Here is a 12,231-nt window from a genome sequence, read left to right as displayed (position 1 = left end):
AGGGAGGGAGGGAGGGAGGGAGGGAGGGAGAGAGACAGAGGAGGAGGGGGGAGTACAATTTCTATTCTCTGTTCATTTACTGGAGTCTTCATAATTTACCGCGCAGGGAAAAATAGTAGCCTACGACGAGGAATAGAACGGAAGTTCAAAAATGGGAAGTATAAAATCGGGAGTTCCTTTGATGGCTTCTCCGGAAGGTAAACATGGATATTTTTTAGATTTTATGGACAGCTTGAAGCTTTAATTTTGGTACCTTTTGACCAGTATTTTTAGGCATTTAAACGGAAGGACATCATCTTATAGAAACTGCTGTCCGTGGACATTTTAGTGTAATGCTGAAACAGCCACGTCCACAGTTCTTTTACAGGCGAGATGTAAAAATCTAGAGACTAGACGTTCCAAGGGCCACGTCTTACTGGAGACAGTAGAGTTATGTTAACTGTGAAGCTGTGAACTTCATCAAACCGATTATTCTAGTAGGGAGTTGTTTTCCCCTTTATCCCGGATATGTCCTCAGTAAATACTCGTATGCACGTTTTTAGGATCACACACTAATTCAAAGGTTGCCTTGATAAAGTTGAGTAGGACGAACAAAGAAAAGGCCACCTGCAGTGATCATTTTAGTATAGAACATTCAACTGTTTTAAACCATTAGTTGACGGCAGACCATTTCAGATGGCGCACAAATTGACATTGTTATAAACAACCATAACAAAAATATACGAAACCCATCAAATTCAACTTGCTCATTATAAAACTGTGTGTGTAATGCCAAGACTATGCATTTTTACTCAGCGTGGTGTTATCTTATGCAAAAAGATTAAATAGTAACAGAGTTATAGGAACGTTCAGAATGCTTACAAATTGGTTGACAAAATTTGGTGTGTATAAACGTGGAATAACCTTTCGGTTGCTGAGAGTTAATTTAGCCCTGTAAATATGGTCAGATAGAGCACATCAAGACTGCAGTCAGAAAAATATGGACCAAAAAAGTACATTTTTAATCACACTTTGTGTGGATGAATTATTCAAGAACTTAGTCATGTATGTGACTTATCTGATGAAAGTTTCGCATAAAGTAAACAGCTTCGCCATTTGATTAATGTAATTACAGTAGCCACTTTTCAACATCAAGAGAAGGTTAGCATTTTCTGATGAAAATACTCATTAACAGATGTTGTTATCTTCACTTCACCAGCTTAATATTATGAACAAAGAAAAACCCTACGTAAACCCGTCTTTGTGCCAGACCAAGCATGGAGCACAATAATATGAGAGATCAGGGACTAGAAAGGACCACCTACGTGTTAGATACCATCGACGCTGTGGCAGAGAGAGTTCGTGACCTGTGGGAATCGCTACAGTACAAGGAGGAAATAAACTCCAGTGAGTTGAGGGAGACACCTACTACGAGAGAGTGGTCCTATACTCGCATAGACGTAAAAGTACATATGAAAACGTACAAACGTATACACTCAGATGAAAACACACACACACACACACACACACACACACACACACACACACACACACACACACACACATACAAACACAAACGCACATCGGCGTCTGTGATGCAGCGGTTTGGTGATTGGCCGTCACACGCAGCAGACCCATGTTCTATTCCCGGGTTGGGTAGAATTTTTATCTCGGTCTTTCTGCCTGGCTGTATCCCTCTCAGCCCAGGCTGGGCCTGAAGGCAGGGTCAAAGCCCTCCTCCTAAATGATTTAAATTATTTTTCTGGGGGCGAAAAAAAAACACCCACATCTTCAAAAATATTTCAATATGCACCCCTAACTGCTACAGTATAGACGACAGTGTCTTCTTTTGTCAGCTCATATTGCCTTATAGTGCAACGAAAGGCAGTGATTCCTCCTCTTTTGGCACAGAAAGAGTTAATATGTTAGGAGGATATTGCATCCTGCATACTCTTGTTGCATCGTTGATAAATTAGGAGTGGGGTTGGAGGTCAAAATGAGATACTCGCTTTCTAGACTTCGATCTATCAATAGATTCTTACTTTTAATGACGTCACGACACAAGTTTAGGCTTCAAAAACCTTCTAATGGTGGGCATATCCCATTCGAGGGAGCAGAAAATAGAAGTGGCATGCAGCATATATTGAGAGCTCTTTTCAAATTTGAAAGGAGGCAAAAATAAATTCATTGATGCTTTCACGTTCTCGTTGCCATGCCACAGTCGCTGCTCAGAGTAAGGCCAATGACAGCATTCACGCGGAACGAGAGAACAGAGCCTCAGCAGCCGGTCCCAGTTCAGAACCCAGCATGGGTGTGTGGGGCCATCAGCTGGTGAGTCAGTAGAAACCCTGCAATGAGAGAGATAGAGAATGCGTGAGTGAGTGAGTGATTGAGGGAGGGAGTGAGGGAGGGAGGGAGGAAGTAGGTTGGTGTATGGGTTTTAACACCCCTATCAATACTATTAGGTTATTTAAGTGACAGGACCTCCGAATTTAACGTCGGTCTCCGATAGGGTTGAGCCAAATGGCTGAGAGCCTTGAAAACTCCACAAAACAGCCGGAGTTCAAGAATGCCCAGTCAGGGATTCTTGTTCTTGTTCTTGTTCTTGTTTCAGGAATCAACATCCCTGCACTCCGGACATGTCCATTGATGCTCCGTTGCTCTCTCCAAAATGTTGCCGACGGTCCTTCTACTGATTGTGCCAGTGCACATCTGGTTAAACGTTCTTCTGTTCTTTCCTGCAAGGATGCCAGATTTTCCGCTTCCTTTTTTTATTCCCAAAAGCATCATCCTCTCCACGGCAGTACTGGCCTCTGCCTCCCTATCCTCCTCCTCAATCAGCTGGCGAGAGAGACATTTCAGGATCTCGACCCTATCTGGTTGAACCGTATTGTCAACTAAGGTGGCCTCACCAGCCAATCTGTCGGCTCTTTCATTTCCTCTAACACCTGCATGGCCAGGGCAGAAATTCCATGTGAGCGATCGTATAGGCGTTGGTTCAATAGCTTGAATCCATCGATCCTTCTGAGGGTACACATGGAATCAGTGATAAGAACAGCATGGGTTGTGTGGGGGCGATCTTGGGTCATCCAATCAAGTGCTTTCGTGATGGCTTCCATTTCCATACGCGTACTTGATGTAGCCCTGCTGCAGGCTCCAGATGCACTGTGTATGATTTTATTGTTGGCGAATGCAACAATTCCCCATCCACTTCTCTGACTATCTCTTTTCACTGAACCATCTGTATAAATTATAGGATCCCCTGCTTTTGAGTTTGTGTCAACAATCTCGTTGATATTGCTCTCGTTGATGGCAGCCACAACATTTCTTCTGTCTCTGCCCATGCTTTTTTTGACCTTGGTGAGGTCCCTGTATTCTCCGGCCACCTGTTCCCATTCTTCGCCTAGTGGTAGGCTCTCATGTACACAGATTGTTCTCAGGGAATCCTCTGCTTCCGCCATCCAAGATTTTCCTCTCTTGATTCTGCCTCTCCTGTTGCCATGAAGTGCTTTGTGAAGTGGATGATCCTTCTTGCCCATTACACTGAGATACATCTTTGCCTGAGCTATCCTATGGCATACTCTGATGCCACTTAAACCTAGCAAGTAGCGCATGCACAATATTGGAGTGTCCTTAGTGCAGCCCAGCACTGCTCTCATTGCCTCATTCTGCACTCGATTCAGCTTTGCGATCTGTGTGTCGGACAGCGTGAGACAGCCCAATCCGTAACCAATGACAGACAGGACGACCAGCTGCAACATCAGGAAGAGCCCTCTTTGCGGAATCAGAGCGGCCGCCATGGTCTTGATTGCACCAACACCTCATTTGGCCTTTGTTACCACATGATTCACATGCTTGTTGAAGGACAACGACCTGTCGAAGACGATTCCCAGATACTTCAGCTCTGACTGTCTGTCGATAATCTCATAGTTGCAAGTGATTGGTGGAGTTATGTCTTGGACAATCCTGTTGTCGAGGGAACACCAAAGTACCTGCGCCTTTGAAGGGTTGATAACTGCTTCATTTTGGTCGCACCATTTTACAACTGAGTGAAGTCTTTTCTCCATGTTCCTTGCCATCTGAAGTCTGTAATCTCCGTGCTCGTATGTCATTATGTCATCCGCAAAGCTCAGGACACGTCCAGATTCTTTCTGATGCATCGTTACCTGTGCAGTGTACACACTGAAAAGCACAGGAGAGAGGGGGGATCCTTGGGGCAGTCCTGGGGCAATTGATACCGGATCTGAAGTCCATTCACCCTGTTTCAGGGCCATTTTTCTCTCCACCAGGGCTACTGCTACCCATCTCACCAGCCATATGTTCACATCAAATTCAAGGAGGCGGTCGATCAAACGTTTATAGCTGACTCGGTTGTAAGCATCCCCAAGGTCAAGTGCCGTCACAACTGTTTCCTTCCGCTGCTGAAAGCCTTCATAGATGTCGTACGCCATGACAGCCGCATTCACTGAGGTTTCTCGATGGGGTCTATAGCTGCCAAACTCATTTGGCAACAGGGACTTCCTCTCCAAGTGTGCCAATATTCGTCCGGCAACTATCTTTTCCCAAATTTTCCCATAGGTGTTCTGCATGGCTATCATCCTGTAACCACCAAGAGCCGAGTGGTCTTTTTCTGGTTTGGGGATTGGTATCAACCAGCTGTGCAACCATTCTTTGGGGATTTCACCAGTGCCAATGATTTTGTTGAAGTCTTTTGTTATTCCTTCAATCATCTCATCATCTGCCTCTTTCATGTGGCAATATCTTACACCATCTGGCCCTCCAGCACTGTCCTTGGCATGTTTTATTGTTCTGGAAATCTCTTCTGTAGATATCACATCCTCGTAGTTTGCATACATTACTGGTGTCAGCACTCTAGAAACAGCTCTTTCAACTTCCTTTCTTGGGTCAATATTTCCCTGGTGTGTTTGATGAATGAATCGGTCCAAGAAAGCCCTACCTTTCTCCTCATCAGTTTGGAGTGTCTTTCCTGACTCGTCCTTCACATTTACGGTGGTTTTTGAGTGACCCTGTTCACACATCTTCTTTCGCAGTTTCCAGAACGTTGAGAGTGCCTTCTCAGCTGCAATGTTTTTTACAAACTCTTTCCACTTTGCTGTTTTGGCTAGATGTGCTTCAGCTTTAAACTTATCTCGGGCTTGCCTCATCTTCTCTTTAGCTGCCTCCCTTCCTTCCTCAGTGCCAATGGGGTTCTTCCTCTTTCTTTGCCAGTCCTTAACAACATTCCTCTTCTCTTTCCACAGACAATCGATTTCATTGCTCCACCATGGTGGCTGCGTAACGTTAGATCTTGAGGGTTTTCTGTTCCAGGCCTTCTTTCTCAGGCCTCCCAAGACCGAGGTGTCTGGTTTGTACTTAAACACCCTCTTGACCTTTTGTCTCACTGTCTTTCCACCCTTTGATATAAGAACTGAGCATGGCAGATGGTCGCTACCGTGATCTGCCAGTGCACTCCATTGTGTAAAAGTTTCGCCACCTGTTTTGATCAGGGCCAGATCTATATTGGAGTCCTGTTCACCAGTTCTTTGAGATAGTCTTGTCATGGTGGAAATGTTGAGCAAAGCCTTTCCCTGACCATTTTCGTTGACATTGCCCCAGGCCAAGCTTCTGGCATTAAAGTCCCCAACGATCAGGACAACATCTCTAAGATCGCACAGCTCATGGAGAAACTCCCAGTCATCTTCCTTAACAAGTTTTCCACCTCCGGCATAGAGATTGACAATGACCCATGACCTGTTGCAGATCGTTAGCTCGAGTGCTTGTAGCTCCCTGTCCTCCTTGTCCCAAGCAGAGACGTCTCTTATACGGTGCTGAATACCATTTCTAACAAATGTGGCCAGTCCATGATGAGCCCGGCTCATTGGGTTGATGTACGACGTGTACCCAGGACATGACAAGGTTTTAGCATTGGTCTCCTGCAGAAAAAAGAGGTCAAAGTCATAGGCGAGCTTTTCCAGCTCTCTTCCTCTTTTCCTACCACTGCGGCAATTCCAATAGCCAATGCAGACGTTTTTCATTTTGAGCCTGTCTGTTTTTCCCTGATTCCTCCTTTTCCTCGCCCTTCTTTTTCTGGCTCCTCCGCTCCTTCCTCTCCTCCTTCCTCTCATCCCCTCAGTCCTCAGCAACGATTCTGGAAAAAGCGTCGCCAAAGGAGCACGTTCTCCGTCGCTCCTGCGCCGTTTCCCTTTTAGATTTTAAATTTTTTTATTACTCATGTTTGGTTTTTCTAAGGTAGGGAAGAAAACTGTCACCCTGGCAGAGCCCTATACCAGGTAAGGGACAGGGGATGTCTTTACAGAGTCCATACGCCTTGCGCGTCCCTCTCGCTTACCAGACGCACACGTTAGCGACTACTGAGTCCTGTAGCCATTCATCCCATTAGCACGTAAGATTAGGATTTGTAAGGCTGATTGACCCACAGTCTTACGTCCCTTTGGCAGACGGTGAGCCGCAGGACTGGTGTTTTTTATCGAGGTATTGCTCCTCTAGATCCGTTGTGTTCTGTTCCTGAACCGCATGGTTTAGGTTAGCAGGTGACACCTCGGGAAGGATGTGGCTTATCGTTCACACACAACGGTCTTGAGCAGTATAGAGGTTTGCCAGATCAAAGTGAACTAACAGCTCGAGATGCACGCCACTACCACTAGATAAATCTAGTGGGACCTGGAGGAGAGCGGGGGAGCAGCAGGTGTGCTCACTGCCCATAATCCTTAACGTGTTCTGCCCCTGGGCAGCAGCCCTCGTCACCTCAGGGATTCAAATCAGGGCTATCCGCTCTGCAACTGAGATCATACCACCTGAGCTAATGGAGCGTTCAGAATCTCTGAAGGCCTTCCAGTGCCAGAATTGGCGATGGTGATAGAACCAAAGGTTTTTTCTTTCCTCTTTGTTTTGTCCCTAAGGGACCATTCACAAAGGCCGTAAGCTCAAAGGGTTTAAAGGGGAGGGGGGGGGGCAGTGTAAAGTTGACAAAAAATGACAAAAGTTGACATGGGGAGGGGGTAGGAGGTCCTGACAAAGTTGACGTCAACCATGATGCTCTCAAAGGTTGGGGGAAAGAAGAAAAGAATTATTTGATATTTGTTCCTAGCTGAGGTGATACTCCAATCTTTTTGCTTTGTTTATTTTCCAAGTGGTGATATCCAATCTATTTGTTTTAATTATTTTGACTGGTTAAAGATGTTAATTAGTTAATTTGACAGTTCAGGCATTTCTTTCAGGCATTTCTTTGTTGTATTCTTAAATAAACAATAGTTCTTTTAAAAAAATTTACCATAAAGACCAAAAGGTGTAAATATAAAATGCATCCTGTACAGGTGCTATCTAAATGGACATCTACATTTTGGTTGACGTCAACTAGGGGGGGGGGGGGGGTGTCTTGGGAAAGATGGCAGAAGAGGACATGGGGGGGGGGGGGTGTCATTTGTAAACGATTCCAACCAGGGTTCATTTGACCATTCTACCCTTCTCACTAACCCTTCCCGGTGTCCTCTTTTTCTTCTTTTTTTCTCATAGCCTCTCGGTCTCTTTTTCTGTTAATTTGTCTGTCTGTCTGTCTGTCTGTCTGTCTGTCTGTCTGTCAGTCAGTCAGTCAGTCAGTCTGTCTGTCTCTTAGTCTGTCCCCCACTCCCCCTCTTTCTTTTTCTCTCTTTCTCTCCCTCTCCCCCTCTCTTTCTCTTTCTTTCTTTCTTTCTCTCTTTTTCTCTCCATATGTATATACATGTATATTTAATAATAAAAATATTTTTACAAATTAATACAACAAAAAAGGAAAGAAAGAAAAAAAGGGAAATAGAAAGAAAGAAAGACGGAAAGAAAGAAAGAAAGGAAGAAAGGTGGAAAGAAAGAAAGATGGAAAGAAAGAAAGAAAGATGGGAAGAAAAAAATGCGTAGATCTAAATAATTTTTTTTAAGCGAATAAATAAAAATGTCATCGGAGCAGTCTAAGAAGAAGAAAAAGTACGTGGACGAGGAGATGACGAAGCTGGTGCCTGTTCTGGAAGGGGAGGTCAGAAAACTGGAGGACGCGGCTACCAGGGCGGTGCTGCTGGGGTTTATCAACCATTTCAAGGTCAGACAGATACCCGTCAGTTTGGGGTTTTATTTCGATTTTATGGGTTTTTAAAACATGTTTGTGTATTATTATTGTTGTTTTTGTTGTTTTTGTTGCTTTGTTTTGTTTTGGAAGTTTTTTTCGTTGCTTTTATCTTGGGGGGGGGGTAAGGTTCAATTCTTTCAATTTGTTGGTTTGTTTTTTGTTGTTGTTTTTTCTTTACTTTGTTATCGTTTGCTTGAGATCATTTTAATTAAATATTATTATTATGCTGCTTCTTCTTCTTCTTCTTCTTCTTCTTCTTCTTCTTCTTCTTCTTCTTCTTCTTCTTCTTCTTCTTCTTCTTCTTCTTCTTCTTCTTCTTCTTCTTCTTCTTCTTCTTCTTCTTCTTCTTCTTCTTCTTCTTCTTCTTCTTTTTCTTCTTCTTCTTCTTCTTCTACTCTCTCTCTCTCTCTCTCTCTCTCTCTCTCTCTCTCTCTCTCTCTCTCTCTCTCTCTCTTTCACTCTTCCTCTCAAAACATACACGTACGCATGTGCGCGTGTGCCCATCGAGCACGCGCGCGGGCGTGCGCGGGCACACACACACACACACACACACACACACACACACACACACACACACACACACACACACACACACACACACACACACACACACACATTCGTTGTGACGTTTTTGTCCGTGCCCTAACCCCAACCCACATTTTCAGCCACAAACTGTCACGTTATAATAGCTCTTTTCCCACTCAGAGACTGCAAGAATTTGAGCGTGAGCTAGGGCTGGAGCGTGACGAAGTGCTGGGCGAGATAAAAGACGGGCTGGTCACCACTGGACAGCAGGAAGCGCGCAGACCTTCAGTAACAGCGGAACAGCTCGAAGACGAAATTGGAGATCCGGAATTCCACAACCGGATAAATGGTAGTATCAACCGATTCCAGCAGTGGGTGGATTTGGAAAACCGGATGGAGAAGGCCAATGACATGATCAAGTAAGTACTTGGGCTTTTGAAATCTGATCATCTTTTTAAAAAGTCTCTTTCTCCTTTTTAAAATGAAATTTGCCGCATGATCTTCAGCAGAGATCTGGATACAAATTGTGTTCTTTAAAAATTTCCGAGAATATGGAGCAGACCAATTTCTGTTGTTATTGTTGTTTTATTCAATGTCCTTGCATATTTATGAAAAACCTAAAGAATACAAGTTAGTTTTAACACTGTTTACACCGTCATGTGAATATGCCTAGACTGTGTAATACCTTGAAAATTGGTTTTGTGGGGATGTTCTTCCTTTTTGGGGTGGGGTGGGTGGAGGTTGAGGCCATGTGATAAAAACCATCAACAAAATCAATATACAATAAATGAAACCTTATCAAATATGAGACCACAATCCTTCTTTGTGATAAACAACAACACAAAGTCATGAGCATCATGAAGCCGTCACCCTTAATTCCAACTCCAGGAACTTGGAAGGGGATTTGACCAAAGGCAAACTGGACAGAGAGAAAACGATGTCCAACCTGCGGAAGGAGCAGGAGAAGAAACGACAACAAGGCCCTTCTGGTCTTCTTCAAGAGGTCAAGACCAAATTAGAATCTGCGTACTTCAGGAAACTGACCGCAGAAGGTATCATAACTTTTATTAGAAACCCAATGACCGTTTTCGAAACGAAAAACAATCTATATACATGTACTTTTTTTCTTGTACTATATGATGCTGATGATGATGATGATGATGATGATGATGATGATGATGATGATGATGATGATGGAACCCTCAACCATTCCACTGTAATTTAAAGCGCCCCTTCACATCGTTTCTTCGTTTCTAGAGCAGTCTTCGGTGATCTCTAGCAGCCTAGCCATCATAGACACTGTGCAGAAAGAATCCGTCAAGGCTAACGCAAAGGGAGACCAGCTTGAGAGCGAGCTGGAGGACAAGAAACGCCAACTTGCGGTCCTCCGGAGTAAACTGAACAATCATCCTGGTTTGATGCAAGCAAAAGCAAACGAAACAGCTGAAAATGACATAAAGGTGAGATGATCAGTGCGTGATAATACCATAGTAGACTGCAGTATGACTCTTATAGCACCGTCTATGTGAAGATGGATGTAAACGTCTTCGTTTTGATGTTGGAAGCATGTCTGTATGACAAACAGATTTTAGTGAAAACATGGCCAAGTCTGAAGTGAAAACGTGTTGGTTTTGAAAACGTTATTCAGTGCTCCCTTTTGAAAATCGAAGTCGTTTCTTTCACTAACTGGCAGTTTTATGTTGTACAAGAATTAGAGGAACTGTTTCGAAGCCATAAATGTTTTGATTTGCTTTGTGAAGAATGAAAATTTTTTCTATCTAGAATTAAGAAAGAAAATACAGATCTTCCCATAAAGAAATATTGTACATCAACGAAATTACGGTTAGGGCCTGAGCAACGTCGCATCCATCATAATTGCTTGTTTTTCAATAACTCTAGACGAGCAGCATGCGTGTGCTTCCCTGTGATTCAAACAAACGTCCACAAATCAATGCATCCATGTTTACTTTCATAGATGTGGAGGGAAGAGGCCGATACAAACACCCAGCAATAATGTGTTCGTCTATTTCTCCCGCAGGCGATGCGGAAACGGCAGCTGTCCGGGTACTGCACCTCGCTGTGCAGCCTCCTGCAGCAGATGGAGAAAGGGAGCAGTCGGGCCCGGGACGACCGGGAGAGAGACCAGCCACTCATTAAGAAGTTGCTGCAGAACGTGATGGGTGTGTCTGACGCCCTGGCCGACCTCTGTGGGAAACTCGAGAACGCGGGCTTCGATGATCTGGGCGGGTGGGTGAACCCTGTGTGTTCCGTTCTGGGTCTAATATTATTATTATTTAATAAGGTCGTTGAAACAAGTATTTTATGTGTTTACGTGATGTTATTGATAGATAGCCTTTAGAAAGCATACAGTGCAAGCTGCCATTTCATAGGCGCTATTACACTACAAATGCAAGAGCGCTTGCATGGACACACACAATTTATGCAAACACATGCACACACTCACACACACACACACACACACACACACACACACACACACACACACACGCACACACACATCGGCGTCTGTGATGCAGCGGTTTGGTGATTGGCCGTCACACGCAGGAGAACCAAGTTCTATTCCCGGGTTGGGTAGAATTTTTATCTCGGTCTTTCTGCCTGGCTGTATCCCTCTCAGCCCAGGCTGGGCCTGAAGGCAGGGTCAAAGCCCTCCTCCTAAATGATTTAAATTATTTTTCTGGGGGCGAAAAAAAAACACCCACATCTTCAAAAATATTTCAATATGCACCCCTAACTGCTACAGTATAGACGACAGTGTCTTCTTTTGTCAGCTCATATTGCCTTATAGTGCAACGAAAGGCAGTGATTCCTCCTCTTTTGGCACAGAAAGAGTTAATATGTTAGGAGGATATTGCATCCTGCATACTCTTGTTGCATCGTTGATAAATTAGGAGTGGGGTTGGAGGTCAAAATGAGATACTCGCTTTCTAGACTTCGATCTATCAATAGATTCTTACTTTTAATGACGTCACGACACAAGTTTAGGCTTCAAAAACCTTCTAATGGTGGGCATATCCCATTCGAGGGAGCAGAAAATAGAAGTGGCATGCAGAATATATTGCGAGCTCTTTTCAAATTTGAAAGGAGGCAAAAATAAATTCATTGATGCTTTCACGTTCTCGTTGCCATGCCACAGTCGCTGCTCAGAGTAAGGCCAATGACAGCATTCACGCGGAACGAGAGAACAGAGCCTCAGCAGCCGGTCCCAGTTCAGAACCCAGCATGGGTGTGTGGGGCCATCAGCTGGTGAGTCAGTAGAAACCCTGCAATGAGAGAGATAGAGAATGCGTGAGTGAGTGAGTGATTGAGGGAGGGAGTGAGGGAGGGAGGGAGGAAGTAGGTTGGTGTATGGGTTTTAACACCCCTATCAATACTATTAGGTTATTTAAGTGACAGGACCTCCGAATTTAACGTCGGTCTCCGATAGGGCGGAGCCAAATGGCTGAGAGCCTTGAAAACTCCACAAAACAGCCGGAGTTCAAGAATGCCCAGTCAGGGATTCTTCTTCTTCTTCTTCTTCTTCTTTCAGGAATCAACATCCCTGCACTCCGGACATGTCCATTGATGCTCCGTTGCTCTCTCCAAAATGT

At 44.2% G+C, this 12,231-nt stretch overlaps 1 protein-coding gene across 1 annotated transcript in view; it reads left to right on the top strand.

Annotated features, from left to right (window-relative positions):
- Nucleotides 1–1,102: 1,102 nt before the first annotated feature.
- Nucleotides 1,103–12,231, top strand: part of LOC101852331 — a 13,720-nt gene continuing 2,591 nt past the window's right edge. The window contains exons 1-7 of the mRNA XM_013084370.2: nucleotides 1,103–1,386; nucleotides 2,201–2,310; nucleotides 7,940–8,068; nucleotides 8,801–9,039; nucleotides 9,509–9,672; nucleotides 9,878–10,080; nucleotides 10,659–10,867. Coding sequence (XP_012939824.2) covers nucleotides 1,257–1,386; nucleotides 2,201–2,310; nucleotides 7,940–8,068; nucleotides 8,801–9,039; nucleotides 9,509–9,672; nucleotides 9,878–10,080; nucleotides 10,659–10,867 — 1,184 coding nt within the window. The 5' untranslated portion in view covers nucleotides 1,103–1,256. The remainder of the gene's footprint in view (nucleotides 1,387–2,200; nucleotides 2,311–7,939; nucleotides 8,069–8,800; nucleotides 9,040–9,508; nucleotides 9,673–9,877; nucleotides 10,081–10,658; nucleotides 10,868–12,231) is intronic.

The sequence above is a fragment of the Aplysia californica genome, unplaced genomic scaffold (assembly GCF_000002075.1).
Source record: "Aplysia californica isolate F4 #8 unplaced genomic scaffold, AplCal3.0 scaffold00287, whole genome shotgun sequence".
Taxonomy (NCBI): Eukaryota; Metazoa; Mollusca; class Gastropoda; order Aplysiida; family Aplysiidae; genus Aplysia; species Aplysia californica.
The sequence above is the reverse complement of the archived record's forward strand: the minus strand, read 5'-3'. Positions and strand labels throughout refer to the sequence as shown.